This window comes from Leptonychotes weddellii, chromosome 13 (genome assembly GCF_054177405.1).
Source record: "Leptonychotes weddellii isolate Sample4059 chromosome 13, ASM5417740v2, whole genome shotgun sequence".
Lineage (NCBI taxonomy): Eukaryota > Metazoa > Chordata > Mammalia > Carnivora > Phocidae > Leptonychotes > Leptonychotes weddellii.
In genome coordinates this window covers 57750807-57768290 of record NC_138381.1, presented here as the reverse complement: position 1 = coordinate 57768290, position 17484 = coordinate 57750807, and the positions used below count along the sequence as shown (strand labels likewise).

Below are 17484 nucleotides of genomic sequence, written 5' to 3'. Positions count from 1 at the left end.
AAAGAGAGAAAAGAAATGCCAACAAAGGGGCACATCTCTTCCTCCCTGCCCCACTCCTCTGTCCCGCTCTTCCCTTGATCTGTCAAACTCTTATGAGATCCTCCATATGTGGAAAAACATGTCCCTGCCCTCAAGGTATTCACAGTAAGGGCAAGGAGCAGGCAAGGAAGCATATCTTAGTCTGCTGGGAAAACTGGCCAGACTTTACACAAATATCAAACAACTGAGCATGTAAAATGTCTATTCCCTTTGACCCTCCAAATCCCACCTCTCTGAATCTATCCTGAGGAAAGCATCAGAGACGCTCACAGATACACAGCTATTAGATTGTTTGGTGTAGCACTTACCAGCAGGAAAACTGGCAAACTAACCTCCAAGCTAGGGACTGGTTAGATCTCGGTGCTGCTCTAAGATGGGACATTCTGCAGCCATTAAAGGCGGCACATGGAAGAAGGTTAATGGCATGGCTGATGCGCTGTTACATAAAAAAGCCCGTCAGCTGGGTAGACATTTTGAGCCTGTCTGGAGTCAGGGAGGGTCTGAGGTAATGACACTGAGATGCTCAGCTCCCAGTGGCAGTCACATGGGGTCTTCATTTCCCACTTGTGCATGTGCTGATTTGTAGCACATAATGCTTTTGTAGGAAAAAAGTTTATTCAAAAGACAAATCCCCAAGCCTCATACTTTTAAAGGGAGCTGAAAACTGTCACGATCTAGAGTGACAACAAGGTCTAGAGAATTACCTGTAGCCATGATCCTTGTAATCTTTAGTGGCTGAGTACACGACAGAGCTGGCCTTCACGCTGATCTGCTGGAAGAGATTCCACACTTCCTGATAAATGTATTGCTGGAAGAGTGAGGTACACGGTTACCATGGCATGACTTCTCCATGAAAGCCCCTCCTTGGAACATGGAAAAGGCTCCTCTACCATCATTCAGAGCAAAAGCTTCTGGAATGTATGGACCATAAGGGCCTGAAAGACCATCAGGGGGGATCCATTCCTAAAGCTTTCAGCAAACCTCAAAAGCTAAAAGGGAAATGGTTTCAAATTAAATCCTATTACATGTTATTAACATCGGCAAGAAATGAGTTTAAACCTCCTTTTCCCAGCACTTACAGAGCCATCACACTATTCTCTTTTACTTGGAAAAAAGTCTCCCTGTTCAATGTCAAGACAGTTGTGAGCATTTAACTTATCTGAAGGGCAAATTTAATCTATTTTTGCACTCCTGATAGTCAAAGTAACAAAGCTTGCAGAGGATAGTGGGTTTCATTGCAGGTCCTGCCTTACGTTTCCGGTGATAACCAGGCAGCCCAGCTGGTCGATGATGAGCACGTCAAGGGGGGAGGGGGGCTGGCAGAATTTCTGTTGCAGGATCTGCAGAATTGGCTCCATGACCTTTGGGGTGTCCCTCAGGGCCACCGCAATGTGTCCCAAGGCTCGGATGGTGTGGTCAGGAATCAAGTGAGCGTCCCTGTGGGAGGGAGGAAACAGAAGCATCCTGGGAACAGTCCTCTGTGAAATGAAACCCAGAAGCTACAGCCTGGACCCCAAGGTTACCACAGTCTTTCAGATGAAGCAGTCATCCGACCGTGGCACCCTGGAATCCTTACTTCCTGAAGAAACACAAAGTCCCTGGCTCTAGGCAGTAAGACACAGATCTTTCTCTGCTCCCAAACAGTGGTCCAGGATCAACATTCTAAGGTGGGTTTCACCTTAAATTGTGGGACAGACCTGATGCACGACTCCACACTGTGCAAGAAAGAAGCACAGATGTGCGAGATACCAGGTGGCCCCCCAACATGCCTGCAGAGAACAAGTGGCTGCCCCTTGAGGATGGGACGTACTTGTCGCTCTCCTGGGAGATGTAGAGCCGGTTGGAGAGGCTGGCCAGGAAGGCCTCCACGATCACCGTGTCCACCGTCAAGCCAGCTTTCAGGCACCTGGACCGTGAGGAAACCCACACAGCATTGGGCATCAGAACAACAGATGAGTGCTTTGTGTTTGCTTTTGGTCTCTTTGTCAGGTCTACAGAGTTTAAAGAACTGCTCTGAGCATTTTTCCCCCAGAAATCTGAATGAAAATCATTACACAGAATGAATTCAAAGAATCGCTGCCGATTTTGCCCACTTGATAAATATCTCAGTCAGAAACAGTAACTTCATTATTTGACCAGAACAGTTTCCTTCAGAATGTTACACTCACCCTAATTCAATTTAAAATTTCCAGAACAGTTCCTTAACAAAAGTTACAGTAACTGATTCAAGACAGATGGTCCCAAGACAGCTGAGGGAATATTAAATGATATACCAAGGTTTTAATAGTTTGGAGAAAAACTTTTTTCTAAAGAAAAGGGGTAATTTTAAAAGCCCCTAAGGACACAGAATTTTTTCAGGCATCTCTCGCTCTCTACACCTGTTTGGCTCCCAGGCCAGAGTCAGAGAAGAGCATGTGTCTGACAGAGAGGGCCATCATATTCTCTTGATGGGGCTTCTGAGAGCATGGAGCCAGAATTCAGAGGGAGAGATACATTTTCATATAAATCAGAATGTATGTGGTTTCTGAGTTTGGAGAGCAAGAGTTCACATAGCAGGAGCCTGGGCAGCACTCAATCATATAAATCATATAAAACCCGTCTCTTACACTAAAAATTACAAGGAAAAAAAACAGAAAACGTGACAATGTGTTGTTACTCTGGATGGTATAGGCTGATGGATAACTCTTTTCTTTCTACTTTTTTTCTACATTCCATAAATTTTCTCTCCCATTTTTTAATTATGTTTATGATAAAAAAAAAAAAACAAGCTTTATTAAAAAAAATAGGGGCGCCTGGGTGGCTCGGTCAGTTAAGCATCTGCCTTTGGCTCAGGTCATGATCCCAGGGGTCCTGGGATCGAGCCCCACATTGGGCTCCCTGCTCAGCAGAGAGTCTGCTTCTCCCTCTCCCTCTGCCCCTTCTTCCTGAACCCCCCCCCCCCACAGCTTGTGTTCTCTCTCTCTCAACATAAATAAAATCTTTAAAAAAAAAATATGTGGGGTGCCTGGGTGGCACAGCCAGTTAAGCATCTGACTCTTGATTTTGGATCAGGTCGTGATCTCGGGGTCATGAGATCGAGCTCCACATCAGGCTCTGCACTGAGCACAGAGTCTGCTTGAGACTCTCTCTCCTCTTCCTCTGCTCCTCCTTCCTGCGCATGCATGCATGTGTTCTCTCTCTCTCTAAAATAAATGGATAAATCTTTTAAAAAAATCATTAAAAAATATGTAATGATTCCTCTTTTAAAATCAGGTGTAGGTTTATAATAATCTGAAACAAGCTTTAAAAAATTATGAACGTTTCTTATTTTTTAGTAATTTTATCTGAAGCCTATTTCCTTCCTCCCCATGTCACCCACCCCTCTGGCCGGTCTCCCACCTGCAGATGTTGTCAATGGCAATGTCCCGGAGCTGCTCATACATGGAGGGTTGGGTCTTCTTTCCCGACATGACATTCAGGGTTGACTCAGAATGCTCGTTGGTTACACTGATTTTTATATCATTGCCAGCAACTAAACGTAAAAATTCAAGTATGTATCTGGTTAAACCTGTCACTTTCCATCCCCTTGTCCGTAATTCAAAACCAAAATAATATACTGATCATTTTTAGCTTATGAAACAACCCCTCTAAGATCATTTGACCAAACATTTCAGAAACAAAAGTGAGAACAGAAAGGATGAAATGAACATGCTTAAACAAAAGGAAGAATATTTAGGTTGCAAAATGATAAATGGGTACCACAGCAATTTCTTAAGAAATGGTTTGAAAGTCCTGATGAACACCCACAGGTACCCAGCCCTGAGGGTGAGGCGTGGTTCCGTCCCCGAGGGTTATGTAGCTAATGTGCACAAAAACAGTAAGGGTGGGGGGTGAGTGTGAGAGCAGGAGCCTTAGAGCCACAGAGACCCCTCCTTGTCCCGGCGTCCAGGGAAACGTCTCATCTGCTTGGAGATTGGGTTTCTTCATCTGAAGGGAGAAGATAAAGCACCCACCTTCACAGGACTGAGTGGGTGGGATGAGCAATACAACATTAAAGCCCCAGGAGGAAGCAGGTATTAATGAATGCTAATGGTTACAGGTGGCCAGATTTGCTCTGAGCCCATGTCCCTGTCATAGAAACATGATAATACACTCACGAGGCAGGGATAGGGACTAGCTGAGATCCAGCATGGAGAGCTCCTGGCCCAGTGTCTGGGACACATTGGACTCACGCTTTAGACTGTCTCAGTGACAGAAGGAGCCAAAAACAAAGAGAAAGTGGAACTAGAAGACCCCTCAGTGGTGGCAGGAGTATATGCCAGGGAAGGGGAAGGAAGGAAAGAACTGGAGCCCAGCGGGGGTCATGTAGGGAAAGCCATGAGGAAAGGCATAAAGGAGGAATGAGCCCAAGGACAGGGCAGGGCGCATAGGCCAGCCACAAGCTCTCAGTCACAAAACCATGGCGGGCTGGCACACAAGGTCACGCGGTCCTTTTCTTGGAGCCTCAGGGACACATGGGATTTAGGAGCTGGAGAAGTGGCCTTGGGTACAGCCATCTGTTACCTGTGTGGTATTGACTGTGGCACTTATAGAGCTTCACCAGCACAGGGGACGGGACAACCAGGAAGTCCCGCAGAGACGGCGTCACTGAATGCACCACCACCGGGAACCTCTCACACAGGCGGCCCAGACCCTGCAACACACCATCAACCCATCATACAACGTGAGTTGTAGCCACTGAGCAGGCCCAAGCAATAGACACCCAACCTTTCAGATACCCGAGTTGGACCAGAAACTTCCAAGGTCAAAACAGGGCCACTTTGCTCACGGGGCAGAAAAAGACAGGAAAGGAGAATGGTCTAGACTCTGCTCAGCCTAAAGGGGAGATATATTGCTAAAGTGTGTCCATTTCTTTTGGAAGCGAATTTAGGGGAGAAAGGATACACAACATGATTTCTGAACAATGGCAGCTATGCTAACTGGGATTAGTAACTTGGCAAGGTGAGAGTCTCTGAGAGCAGAGCCGGCACTGCAGACATCAGGAGGTGTCCTCCGGACTTTGCCTGCAGCCTTGGGAACAGCCCAGTAGACACAGGGTGGCCTCTCCACAAAGGAGGACTCAGCTGCGCCTGGAAATCACAGAAATCCCTGGCACACTGTCAGCAGCAGCCCCCCACTCATCGATGAACTGTGTCTACAGTAGGCTCTAGTTCAAGTTCCTAAAGACAACAGCTCAGGTTCTGCTGCTGGTATGCCAACCAGAGCCTAAATGATATAACAAGAAGACTGCCCTAGTTGATGGGATCGAAGCCTTGCAAGTGTCAGTGAGACTGACCTGCAGACAGCAGATAAGCAAGGGCAAATGAGCAATGATGACTTTGCTGGACGTCTTAGACTGCAGCTTCTCAGAGAGCTTGATGCAAAGATTTTCAGCACCTAAATTCAAAAAAATGAGAGGAGGGTATGGATGATTCGCGAAGGCCAATATTTACAAAATACTTGTTCACCAATTGATCATACAATTAAATGCCCAGGGGCATACTTTTTGCAGGCTTTATTAATAATGAGTGGTTATACCAGAAAGTATTTACAGGCAGGCAGGCATCCTTAACTGAAACCTCATCCCTGCTCCATTTCTGCTGTTGTGAAAACACCAACCCATGTGGCGTGTGACTGCTCTCTCCTCTCTGCTGGCCCTGAGCCTCTCGTCCCCAGTGCTCTGCACGTGGCAGCCATCCACAGTCTGCCACACACTTCCCATTTTGCTGGAAAAGCACCTTTTCCTCTGGCACGGAGCTCCCACTTCTCCACATAAAAGCCTAAAGAACCATCAAGAAGCTATGGAGAGGACACACAGACCCTGTGGCCCTGGCCATCACCTCCTCCCATGTCCAGTTTCCTCAGCCTGAGGACAGGGTACCAGATATCTGGGGCACGGCAGTGGCCGATGCTCACCCTGCTCGTCCTTCACGGCCCACACCATGAGGTCCACGCAGGCAGCGTTTGCCTGGCAGCGCAGCTTGAGGGGGCTCAGCTCATTGTGGATCCGGTCTGCATCATGCAGAATCTTCTGAAGCTCCCCCTGGCTCGTGTTGAACTGCTCCAGCACAAAATCATGGATCTCCTTCACAAAGGAGGTTGGGAGGTCTGTGGGAAAGAGAACAGGCACTGCAGGTGGAAACAAACCACGAAAATTCAGGCAGTAGCTCTACGGTCTCTCCCACTCTAACAGAAACCCAAGAGGAGTAGGTCTGCTGCTGGCTCCTCTGGTTGTAAGAGTGGCCGCTGCAGGGGGCACCTGGGTGGCTCGGTGGGTTAAGCGTCTGACTCTTGATCTCAGCTCAGGTCATGGGTCATGAGATCGAGCCCCTGCTTAAGATTCTCTCTCTCCCTCTGCCCCTCCCCCACCTGCTCTCTCTCTCTCTCTCATACACACACACACACACACACACACACGCACGTACGCGTGTGCTCTCTCTCTCAAAAAAAAAAAGAAAGAAAGAAAAAAGAAAAGAGTGCCTACTCTCGGCACACGTGCTACCAGGCACTCAGAGAAAATGACCATTTCCCAGGGAAGTGAGAGCAAATACTGTGTTTTAAGCAGTCAATATACTAAAACCTGAATGTCTGAAACACAGAAACTGGGATGTATCACTGGTGGAACTGGTCCAACTAACAAGGAGAAATACTTTAGTGATTTTTTTTTTTTTTTTAACGAAAAGGTTGTTGGCTATCAGCTAAGGGGAAAAACTGGTTGCAGCCTGAAGAAGAGAATCCCTGGCTACAGGGCTACATCTTTGGGGCGCCCAGAGTTCACAGCTTCTTCCAACTCTCATCTTTGGGGCCTGGAAAAATCAGGAGAATCCCCATGATGGGCACAAGACAGAAGAGCCAAGGAAGCCAGCAACATGAGGCTCAGGTGGGGAGAGAAGCGTCAGGGCATCTGAAGGTCAGGTTGGGCAGGGCAGTCCCTTCCACCCTTCTTTGTGAACCTAATACTTGTTGGGTCCCCAGCCAGACACAGATTACCAGGAGTTCTTGGAACCAAATTAGGAAAACAGCTAACTAGATTATAGTACATCTGCTTGATAGAATACTACATGGCCATCAAAACTTATGTTGATGGAGAACATTCTGTAACATAAAAGAACGCAGGAAACATGTTTTAAAAATGCACAAAAGGGAATGGGGTGCCTGGGTGGCTCAGCTGGTTAAGCGACTGCCTTTGGCTCAGGTCATGATCCTGGGGTCTTGGGATCGAGTCCCACATCGGGTTCCCCTGCTCTGTGGGGAGCCTGCTTCTCTCTCTCCCTCTGCTTGCCACTCCCCCTGCTTGTGCTGTCAAATAAATAAATTAATTTTAAAAATCTTTAAAAAATTAAAAAATTAAAAAAAAATAAAAATGCACAAAAGGGAAACTGGAAGGAAAGGCTAAATTTGTGTGTGTGCACGTGCTAAACTATTAAGATATTTTCTCTGAGTTATAAGATTATGAAGTCCTCATTTTCTTATTTTTTAAACTTTTTGAAATGTCTAAAATAGACATGATAAATTATATACATGATCGGGTGATCAGGACAAGACAACATGGTCATGTCAGAAAAGCCCCTGAGGAAATAAACCCACGAAAGGAGCCAGCATTGATGCTATTAGGGGTGCAGGATCATGAACAGATTTTTTTTTTCTTATTTGCCTTTTTTCCCCAAATTTCGGTGATGGGACCATGTTACTCGTGTGTTTTTAAGGGGCCCCAGCAGAAAGGAAGCACAGACCTGCGGCAGTGGCCTGGAACCCGGTGTCACCGCAGTCACACGCGGGCGCAAACCGTCCGTACCTTTCATGTAGTACAGAGTGTCACGCAGCATCTTGAACATGGCCACATAGAGAGGGTCGCTGAATGTGGTGTAGTAGAGATCAGCGCTAGGGTTGGCCTGTGAGGGAGCAGAAGCACGTGACCACACCACGGAAACTCTCCGGACCTCCCTTTGCCTTCTAGGGTGAGGCCCGGCTGAGTGAGTATTATATTCCTGACATAGCATTAGAGAGATGGAATGACCATTTGTCATGATTCACCACTTGAAACACTTGAATTACTCTCCTCCCTCTCTTAAGCATCAGGCAGAGGAAAACTAAAGACTCAGGCTGTCCAGAGATGCCTGTTGGGGTACCGCCACCTGCACCCTCCAAACTGGTTTCTCCATATGTTGTTCTTTTTTTTTTTTATATGTTGTTCTAATGGGAAGAACCACCCTCCTCTTGCTGAAAACTCAGCAACTTTGGCTGTCTTACAGGAACTGGAGAAGGAGAAAGACAGCCAAACGGCCATCAGATCACTGTGAGGTGATCCATTTAAAAGAGGGAGCACAAGCAAGCTCTCAGGTGGCAGTTGTGTGGCCACTATGGGGGCTAAGCTGAAAGCTCACTGACAGCCCTGTCACTCCAGCTCCCACCCACAAACTCTTCCTGTTCTCTCCATGCACATGCTCACATCAGGCTGATCTCAGGACCCCGAAGGGACGTACCTCTATCACGCTGGCTACGACTGCATCCAAGGATTTGAGGACAGGCTCCTCGACAATCTTCTTCACCTATCAGAGAAACAAGACCTTGTGAGGTCCCTGACGAACACAGTGAGAGACAGGAATGCCAGTTCCCTCTAATAAAGAACAAATCATGTTGACAGGTGAAACCACATAACACACTCATGAGATGAAAAACACAATGGAAATGATAGGCCAACAATATACTCATTATGTCTCCACATCAAACTATAACACACAAAATGTCCTTAATTCTGCCATCACTTGGAACTTGTCTTCTTGACCTTGATTGGAATAACATAAAAATGGGAAAGGAACCAACTCCCTCAAATTTGCTGACATTAGATTTCCATTTCCAGGATGTGAAAGTGTTCAGACTCCAGGTATCACTGACAATTCACCCAAACCTCCTCCCAAACATCAGGGACACCTTCACAGCCAGTCTTTGGCCCTGATGACTCCGGACTCCTCCTCCTGCAGGCCTGGCACACTGGCTCTTCGGAAGCTGCCTAGGTACTCAGAATGCAACACACATTCTAAATTTCTAACAGAAGCACTTATTTCCACCCATTCTCTGTACCAGCATTTAGTACAGGAATGAACTGTTCTGGCAGCTGCAGAGCCTCCTGATAGAACTGCCTGCCACCCGAACTGTAGTACTTCAAGAAGCTGATTTTCAATACACATAGACAATAATAAACAACATGCCAGGAGAAGAAATGAAAAATTGCCTAGAAGAAAAGCTAACCTCAAGAAGTTAAAATATCCTGGAAAAAAGAACTGCCTCTATAAAAGAGTGTGAAACATGCAGCCTTCAGTTGGGATTTCTGACATGATACTAGGAAGAGTCACCTGACCATCTGAGAAGGCCACCCAGGCCAGCGTTCTGTCTGGGACACTAACAGGGAGGAGCAGTTTAGGGAGAGTTTTCCTTCTTGAGGGCAACTTCAAAAACATCGTAAGGCTATTTAGTAATTCATTATGGCTCTATCCTCATTAATTATTGCCAATGCTTTAATGTCTTTTTTTTTTTTTTTTTTAAGTCAGCTCCCCTCCCGGCATGGAGCCCAACTCGGGGCTTGAACTCACAACTCTAAGATCAAGACCTGAGCTGAGATCAAGAGTTGGATGCTCAATGAACTGAACCACCCAGGTGCCCCTGCTTTAACGTCTTCATATATCTTCAGCCTAAAGCCATCTCCTGGAGGGATTTCCTTTCATACTCCACACTGAGGGAGACCCTCTCATTCTTTCCAAAGGAGAAAGTCTCATTTTTAGAGTCTGTCCATGACAACATCTTTATCCTTATCTACCCACTTGACTCTGTCTCAAAGCAACTCAGCTCAATCATAACAACTTCAGAGCCCTTGGATCCGAGACCCATCTATTTCAGGATTGGGACAATGGCACCAATGTCTTCTCTGATGTCACCTCAGAGGTCATCCCAAGGTATCCAAATATGAAAAATAAAGGTTTCGTATTGATTTAAAAATATCAGCCCAGGGCGCCTGGGTGGCTCAGTTGGTTAAGCGACTGCCTTCGGCTCAGGTCATGATCCTGGAGTCCCGGGATCGAGTCCCACGTCAGGCTCCCTGCTCAGCAGGGAGTCTGCTTCTCCCTCTGACCCTCCTCCCTCTCATGCTCTCTGTCTCTCATTCTCCCTCTCGCAAATAAATAAAATCTTAAAAAAAAAAAAATATCAGCCCATGGGAAGGAGTCAGGTGCAATAGGAACTAGGCATTGGGTCAGATTCCCGGGGACTGAGCCCCAGCCCTGCCCTTCACTGATGGATGCTTGATGTATTTGGCACTGATTGCCTTACCTCTAAAATGGGGATGAATGCCTGCCTCTCCCACATGAGTGCTGCAAGGAGTCAATGAAAACACTGCAAAAATGACTCCATGAATGTTACTCTTCCCTTCTTCCATCAAAAATTTATGACTTCTGGGGCACCTGCGTGGTTCAGTCGTTAAGCATCTGCCTTCGGCTTAGGTCATGATCCCAGGGTCCTGGGACTGAGCCTCGCATCGGGTTCCCTGCTCTACGGGAGGCCTGCTTCTCCCTCTCCCACTCCCCTGCTTGTGTTCCCTCTCTCGCTGTGTCTGTCTCTGTCAAATGGATAAATAAAATCTTTAAAAAAAAAAAAAATTATGACTTCTAAGTTATATTCTGAAATACTGAAAAACTCCTAGTTTTTCGTTTGGGAAAAACAACAACAGCAACAGGCTTGGGTGCCTGGGTGGCTCAGTTGGTTAAGCGTCCAACTCTTGATTTTGGCTCTGGTCATGACCTCAGGCTCATGAGATTAAGCCCTGTGTTGGGCTCCACGCTCAGCAGAGTCTGCTTGAGATCCTCTCTCCTTCTCCCTCTGTCTGTCTACCTCTACCCCTCCCCAAACCACTCACTGCTCTCTCTCTAAAAAAACCAAAATGAAACAAAAAGAAAAAAAAAAAAAAAAAGCCATGCTTGGTGCGCCTGGGTGGCTCAGTCGTTAAGCGTCTGCATTCAGCTCAGGTCATGATCCCAGGGTCCTGGGATTGAGCCCCGCATCAGGCTCCCTGCTCTGCGGGAAGCCTGCTTCTCCCTCTCCCACTCCCCCTCCTTGTGTTCCCTCTCTTGCTGTGTGTCTCTCTCTGTCAAATAAATAAATAAATAAATATCTTAAAAAAAAGGCCATGCTTGGGGCGCCTGGGTGGCTCAGTCGTTAAGCGTCTGCCTTCGGCTCAGGTCATGATCCCAGGGTCCTGGGATCGAGCCCTGCATCAGGCTCCCTGCTCTGCGGGAAGCCTGCTTCTCCCTCTACCGGTACCCCTGCTTGTGTTCCCTCTCTTGCTGTGTATCTCTCTGTCAAATAAATAAATAAAATCTTTAAAAAAAAAAAAAATGCCATGCTTACACCACTAGCAATTTTACTGATTGAAGTACACGAGATCTGTTTAACCACCAATGCTTTCCTTACCAAGTTTAAGAGTTCTCGAAGCATTTCTAGTGGAATATTGAACTCCTTATAGGTGATGCCATTAAAAAGAGGAGAAACTGAGAAGCTGGAACTGATGGTGGAGAAGTAGAAATCAGGTTCCAGGGCACTCCCATCAGGTAAGTAAGAGACTGGCAGGGAAGAAAACCAGAAAGTCAGTCACGTTCACACACGACCAGGATACTTCCTCAAGCTGATTCCCTCAATAACCAACAAAGTCATAGACTTTGCTTTTGTTTACACTCCAATTCTTTGTTTTTTAATGAACAAGTAAAGGCTGAATTTCAAATCCTTTGAGAATGATGCCTCTCATGGGAGTGTTTCACATCAAAGCTCAGATACAATCATGTCCTATCAACATAGACAGTATAACTTAATGTAGGAAGAAAAAAAAAGTAATACTTTTTTTTTTTTTAAGTATTACATCTTTTTAAAGGTTGACAGATGTAAATTTCAGGTCCACAGGACCCCAAGATATTTTACCACCAAAATTAGAACAAAAATGCACATTATTAGATGTTTCAAAATCAGAACAAAAATAAAGGCAATCGTCCAACACTTACAAATAAACATGAACCCCAAATGCCTATAATTGTTTGAAAATCCATTATTAGAAATCTATAATAGGAGACTATGAGTAGAAAATAAACGAGCTTGTAATATTTTCATATTAAATAGTGATAGACAAATATCAACCCATTAAAAAACAAATAATAAATTTTATTACTTTCTGAAGCCCTGCAGCACAGAAAACGCAGAGTTGAGTTGATCCTGATTGTGTCAAAGCTGGTGTGTACTTCTCTGATGCTTGTGATGCTATGCTGACCTGACTAAAGGCGAATGGGTCCCAGGGGAGCAAACAGGCAACTTACAACAGAGGATGGGCAATAATATGGACAGCAGTTGAGATGCTGGAGGCCAACATCATAAATGACCAGTGAAGGAGGGAATGAATGAGGAAAGAGTGAGAATAAAGTTGGTTTAAAGCAAGTAGGCAGGGAAGAAGGTAAGGAGTGTGTGTCAAACGTGTATAAATAGGTGTATTTACACACACATATATTTATTCATAAATATTTATTTATTCATATTCATTCACAAGTGCTGGATATACACACACACACACACACACACACACGCATAAAGGAGTATTATTCAGCCTTGAGAAAGATTTTGCTGTTTGCAACAACATGGATGAACCTAAGGATATTACTCAAAGTGAAATAAGCCAGACATGGACAGAAAATAAACTGCATGATCTCACTTACATGTAGACACTTAAAAAAGTCGAATACATGGGAGCAGAGAGCTGAGCAATCATTACCAGGGGGCAGGGAGATGGGGGAAATGGGGAGATGGTGGTCAAGGGTACAAAGTTGCAGTTAAGTAGTACGAATAAGTCTAGAGAGCTAATGCATAGAATGATGACAATATTTAACATGGCATCAAATACTGGAAAGTTGCTAAGAGAGTAGATTTCAGGTGCTATCACTACATTAAAAAAAAAAAAAGAAAGAAAGAGAGAAATGGTAACCATGAGGAGAAGGATGTGATTGGTCCAGTCCCAAGATGGCGGCCACCATGAAGAAGGCGGCTGCAGAAGATGTCAACGTTACTTTTGAAGATCAACAAAAGATAAACAAATTTGCATGGAATACAAGTAGAATTACAGAGCTGAAGGAGGAAATAGAAGTAAAAAAGAAACAACTCCAGAATTTAGAAGATGCTTGTGAGGACATCATGCTTGCAGATGATGATTGCTTAATGATACCTTATCAAATTGGTGATGTTTTCATTAGCCATTCTCAAGAAGAAACCCAGGAAATGTTAGAAGAAGCAAAGAAAAATTTGCAAGAAGAAATCCACGCCTTAGAAGCCAGAATGGAATCAATTCAGCGAGCGTTAGCGGATCTGAAAGTTCAGTTATATGCAAAATTCGGGAGCAACATAAACCTCAAAGCTGATGACAGTTAAACATTTTATAATACTTTTTTTTTAATTTGTTTAATAAACTTGAATATTGTTTAAAATGATAATTTCCCTTCTTCAAATGATATGGAAAGCAAAAGTTTCTTTAAAATTTTCATTTATTTAATGAAACTTGCCTATTTTCACATGTCTTGCTTATTTATTTTATATTTTTAAAAGAAGACAGTATTCATCTATGTATTTTGCATAACGATTCTATCAAGTGTAGGGGCTTTATGTCATGTTATTAAAATCGGTTAAGCAACCTTTTACGTTTCTATATTAAAAAAAAAAGAAGGATGTGATTGGAGTCATTATTTCAGCATGTTCATGTATATCAAATCATCGTGTTATATACCTAAAGTATATACAAGTTTCTTTTTAAAATAATAATAGAAAAGAAGATAAGAAGTTTGTGATTAGAGGGCACCTCCCAGATAGATGCCATGAAATGGGGACTAAGCCCTGCGTGGCAGAGCCAGTGTGTGGTGGGCAGAGATGGAGGCAGAAGACAGGAACTGCAGAGTCAAGGATCTAAGATTTGGGATTCATGCAGGGAGGGAGTCACTGAAAGTTTTTAAGGTGGAAATGATTTATGCTTTTAAGAAATAACTCCTTAAAAACATTCTTACAGCTCTGTAGAAAAGGGCCTGGAGGGGCGCCTGGGTGGCTCAGTTGGTTAAGCGCCTGCCTTCGGCTCAGGTCATGATCCTGGAGTCCCAGGATCGAGTCCCGCATCGGGCTCCCTGCTCGGCAGGGAGTCTGCTTCTCCCTCTGACCCTCCTCCCTCTCATGCTCTCTGTCTCTCATTCTCTCTCTCTCAAAACAAAAAAAAAAAAAGAAAAGAAAAGAAAAGGGCCTGGAAAGAGAAGAGAGACCAACTGTAAGAAAAATCAGACTTGGGGTGCCCGGCTGGCTCAGTCAGTAGAGCATGCAGCTCTTGATCCTGGGGTTGTGAGTTCGAGCCCCTTGTTGGGTGTAGAGATTACTTAAAAATAAAATCTTGAAAACAACTGTCTCTGTCAAATAAATAAATAAAAATCTTAAAAAAAAAGTACTACTCGTATCATTATTATTTTAAAAAAATATTATTTACATACTTAATGACTTTATTTTTTTTTTAAGATTTTATTTATTTTTTGACAGAGAGAGAGACAGCGAGAGAGGGAACACAAGCAGGGGGAGTGGGAGAGGGAGAAGCAGGCTTCCCACGGAGCACGAGGGGGGGTCTGTATATTATTTTCTGCACTTTTCTCCACATTTGAAATATTTTAAAATTAAATTTTAAGAAGTTTAAACAAAAATAGAAAGTAAATGCTTTCTAAAAGCTTGACTCTCTAAATGCATGACAGCAGAGTGTTATTATTAGCATCTTTTATGTCAAGACAAGTCACAGTGAACCTGCTCTTCAAGTACCAGGTCAATATTCCTGTCAGAAAAGTGAAGCCCACCTTCAAAGCAGTGAAAGGCAGATCCTCCAGGGGAGCTGGGAGGGGGCATCCCACGTTCAGGGCTGACCTGAAACACAAAGCCGCCTTACAGATTAGAAAAGGCCAGTCAAACCGCTGTCAGTTTCTCCTTAGACAAGATTCTCTCTGCCAGCCCAACATTTGTACCTCCAGTCCTGGTTCACGCCTCACCTCCTCCCTGAAGCCCACCTTACCTAAGTGTTCTCTACTGTATACCATGTCCCTAAATTCTTCGTGTTTAGCCATATATTTTATACTTCATTACTGAGATGAATTATTCTTAGCATTTAGTGTCTTTAGCTCGTCTCCATGAGTCAGTTATATATTTCTTAAGGGCACCAACTGTCTCCCACTCAGAATAGAGCTTGGCACCGAACTGCTAGGAAATAAATACTTCATGACTAGGAGATAAAATCACTTATAAATCTTAAAAGGCCAAAGCAAGCCCTTGTATTACACAGAATTCCAGTGAGAACCTTTTCTGTTTTGTGAAGTTCCTTGACCAGCATGCCAGTGGGATTTTCTTCGAGTGAGCACTTAATAAGACCTGACCTCTCTGCCTGCCTCCCAGGCGTGCAGCCCCACCTGAGAGATGCTGGACACGCTGCTGGTCTTCCTCTTCAGGGTGCCTTCCTGACACACCGTCAGCAGATTACTGGGGAGGATGGAGCGGAAGTCATTGAAGGATCGCCTCCGCACACCTTCAAGCTCCTCAGGGACTCGGAGGGAATGAGGAGGGACTTTGGGGAACAGTTTTGAAAGGAGAGACTCTTCTGTGTTGCTGTAACGCCCAAACGCTCGTGAGATTCCTATCAGGCATGGGATCGCGTATTTGCAAAGGTATTCTAGAAGACAAAGTGAAAATGTTCCGATATCAGAAAGTTGCCTGGGAGAGAGTTGTGCTGCACCAGCTTGTAACGTTGGCTGACATCTCACAACCCATCCCCTAGCAAATGTGACGGGTCAGAACAAGTCACATCAACAGGTCAGCGGCTGATCTGCACAACTTCAGACTACATCTCTGTCACACACAGCTGCTCTTTTTGGCAGGTCTCAGTCTATGCATGGTACACCCAAATCAGTAACACAGGTAAGCCCTGTTATCAGGTACCTTTACTATACTTAAACAATATATTTCGTCCCCCGGGATTATGTTGGTAGCCTTATGCTAGAGGCAGTCGGGCATGTTATAAATGAAGAAACTGAGGCCCAAGAAGGGTGAAGTGACTTGTCTAAGGTCACCTGGTATTCAGGTAGCAGAGCTGTGCTCATGAGCCCCATGTGTCCTCTTAGCTAACACTCAATGAAGGCAAACTAATTCAGGAGGGTTTCATCCATCAGGTACACAAATAGTAAAGCACAGAAAAGAAGACCAGGAAAAGCAAAGGAAAAAAGTAATCACAAAGCCATTATGAAAAAAAAAAAAAAAGCCTCAGATCTAGAATCATACCTTTTTCTTGAATCTCCAAGGCCTGGCACATTCCCAAAAGGACATGCAAAACCTGCAAAAGCGCCTCTAAAATCTGTAATAGCCACGGAAACAGAAAAGACAAATTTATAAACAAAATCAGGTAAGTACCACAAAATTCATTCAGAATTAGAAGGAGCTTTACACATTAAAGTGTCCATACCCATATCTTATACATAAATCCCCGAATGACAGCTCTGCCGAGTGGCCAATCAGCTGACCTTCCAGGAACAGAAACTGGCCCCCCTGGGTTGGTCCAGAGTGCCTCCTAACTCTGGGCCGATATTGTCCTCTGGGGCTTGTGCCCCTGGCCCTTGGAGCCACTCCTTTTCCCATATTCCAGAAACAAGTATAGGTCCCCAAATCTCTTTTCATGGCAAATATTTCTGTTAATCCATTCCTTAGGCTTATATATCCTTTATGATGCTGAGTGCCTGCTTCTGATTTCACAGTAGTCCCATGTGTCAGAAACAGTCTCAAATTGTGGGGCTCAGGAAAATACATTAATATTCCAGGGATGTTAGGACTCACTCTGAGTAATCACCACACTCAAAACATAGTCTAGACTTCCATGTACATGATGTTAGCTTTTCAGCAGCCACTTCACTCTGCTGGCTCAGTAAGCTTACTGACACATAAAATACTTGAATCTTTTTTACACCTCTACTGATGCTATTGGTATTTTTTGCCTGTCATTGATGCCACCAAAGCTTGGGGGATTAGCTTTAGTTCACCATACTGGTCTCTGATTCCCAGTATTGTGTCATCTACAGAATGAAACCTACTTGCTTTCTGAATCTTCGTTTATGGCCCTGGCTCATTTTGCTTCAATGGTAGGGGGTAGGGGAGTAGGCTAGGGGAGGCTTCTGCTGGGCTGGCACCCTCTGCGGTTGTCCTTTGGACAGCTCCACAAACCTTCCAGATTGTGTTGGCCTTCAGCCCATATTCTAGATCTAGGATGTCAGGAGGGTGTTTCTCTAATGCCTTGATGAAGATAAACTAGACTCCATCTATCTTATTTCCCTCTACCACCAGTCTTGGAGGAAA

At 44.7% G+C, this 17484-nt stretch overlaps 2 protein-coding genes across 2 annotated transcripts in view; one reads left to right on the top strand and one right to left on the bottom strand.

Moving 5' to 3' along the window:
• The window catches only part of PI4KA (phosphatidylinositol 4-kinase alpha), a 96851-nt gene that overhangs the window by 71802 nt on the left and 7565 nt on the right, over positions 1–17484 (bottom strand). The window contains exons 4-16 of the mRNA XM_081802554.1: positions 16420–16492; positions 15555–15814; positions 14952–15018; positions 11518–11666; positions 8541–8606; positions 7853–7949; positions 5974–6165; positions 5354–5454; positions 4582–4711; positions 3418–3550; positions 1850–1945; positions 1293–1476; positions 744–847 (exon numbers count right to left, since the gene is read on the bottom strand). Of these exons, the coding sequence (XP_081658680.1) occupies positions 744–847; positions 1293–1476; positions 1850–1945; positions 3418–3550; positions 4582–4711; positions 5354–5454; positions 5974–6165; positions 7853–7949; positions 8541–8606; positions 11518–11666; positions 14952–15018; positions 15555–15814; positions 16420–16492 (1652 nt within the window). The remainder of the gene's footprint in view (positions 1–743; positions 848–1292; positions 1477–1849; positions 1946–3417; positions 3551–4581; positions 4712–5353; positions 5455–5973; positions 6166–7852; positions 7950–8540; positions 8607–11517; positions 11667–14951; positions 15019–15554; positions 15815–16419; positions 16493–17484) is intronic.
• On the top strand, positions 13095–13770 carry LOC102749976 (prefoldin subunit 4). Its single transcript, XM_081801701.1, has one exon. The coding sequence runs from the start codon at positions 13102–13104 to the stop codon at positions 13504–13506; it is 405 nt and encodes a 134-aa protein (XP_081657827.1). The 5' UTR covers positions 13095–13101; the 3' UTR covers positions 13507–13770.

Coding starts and splice junctions, on each gene's coding strand:
- LOC102749976 (XM_081801701.1), top strand. CDS start 13,102: ATGGCGGCCACCATGAAGAAGGCGGCTGCAGAAGATGTCAACGTTACT.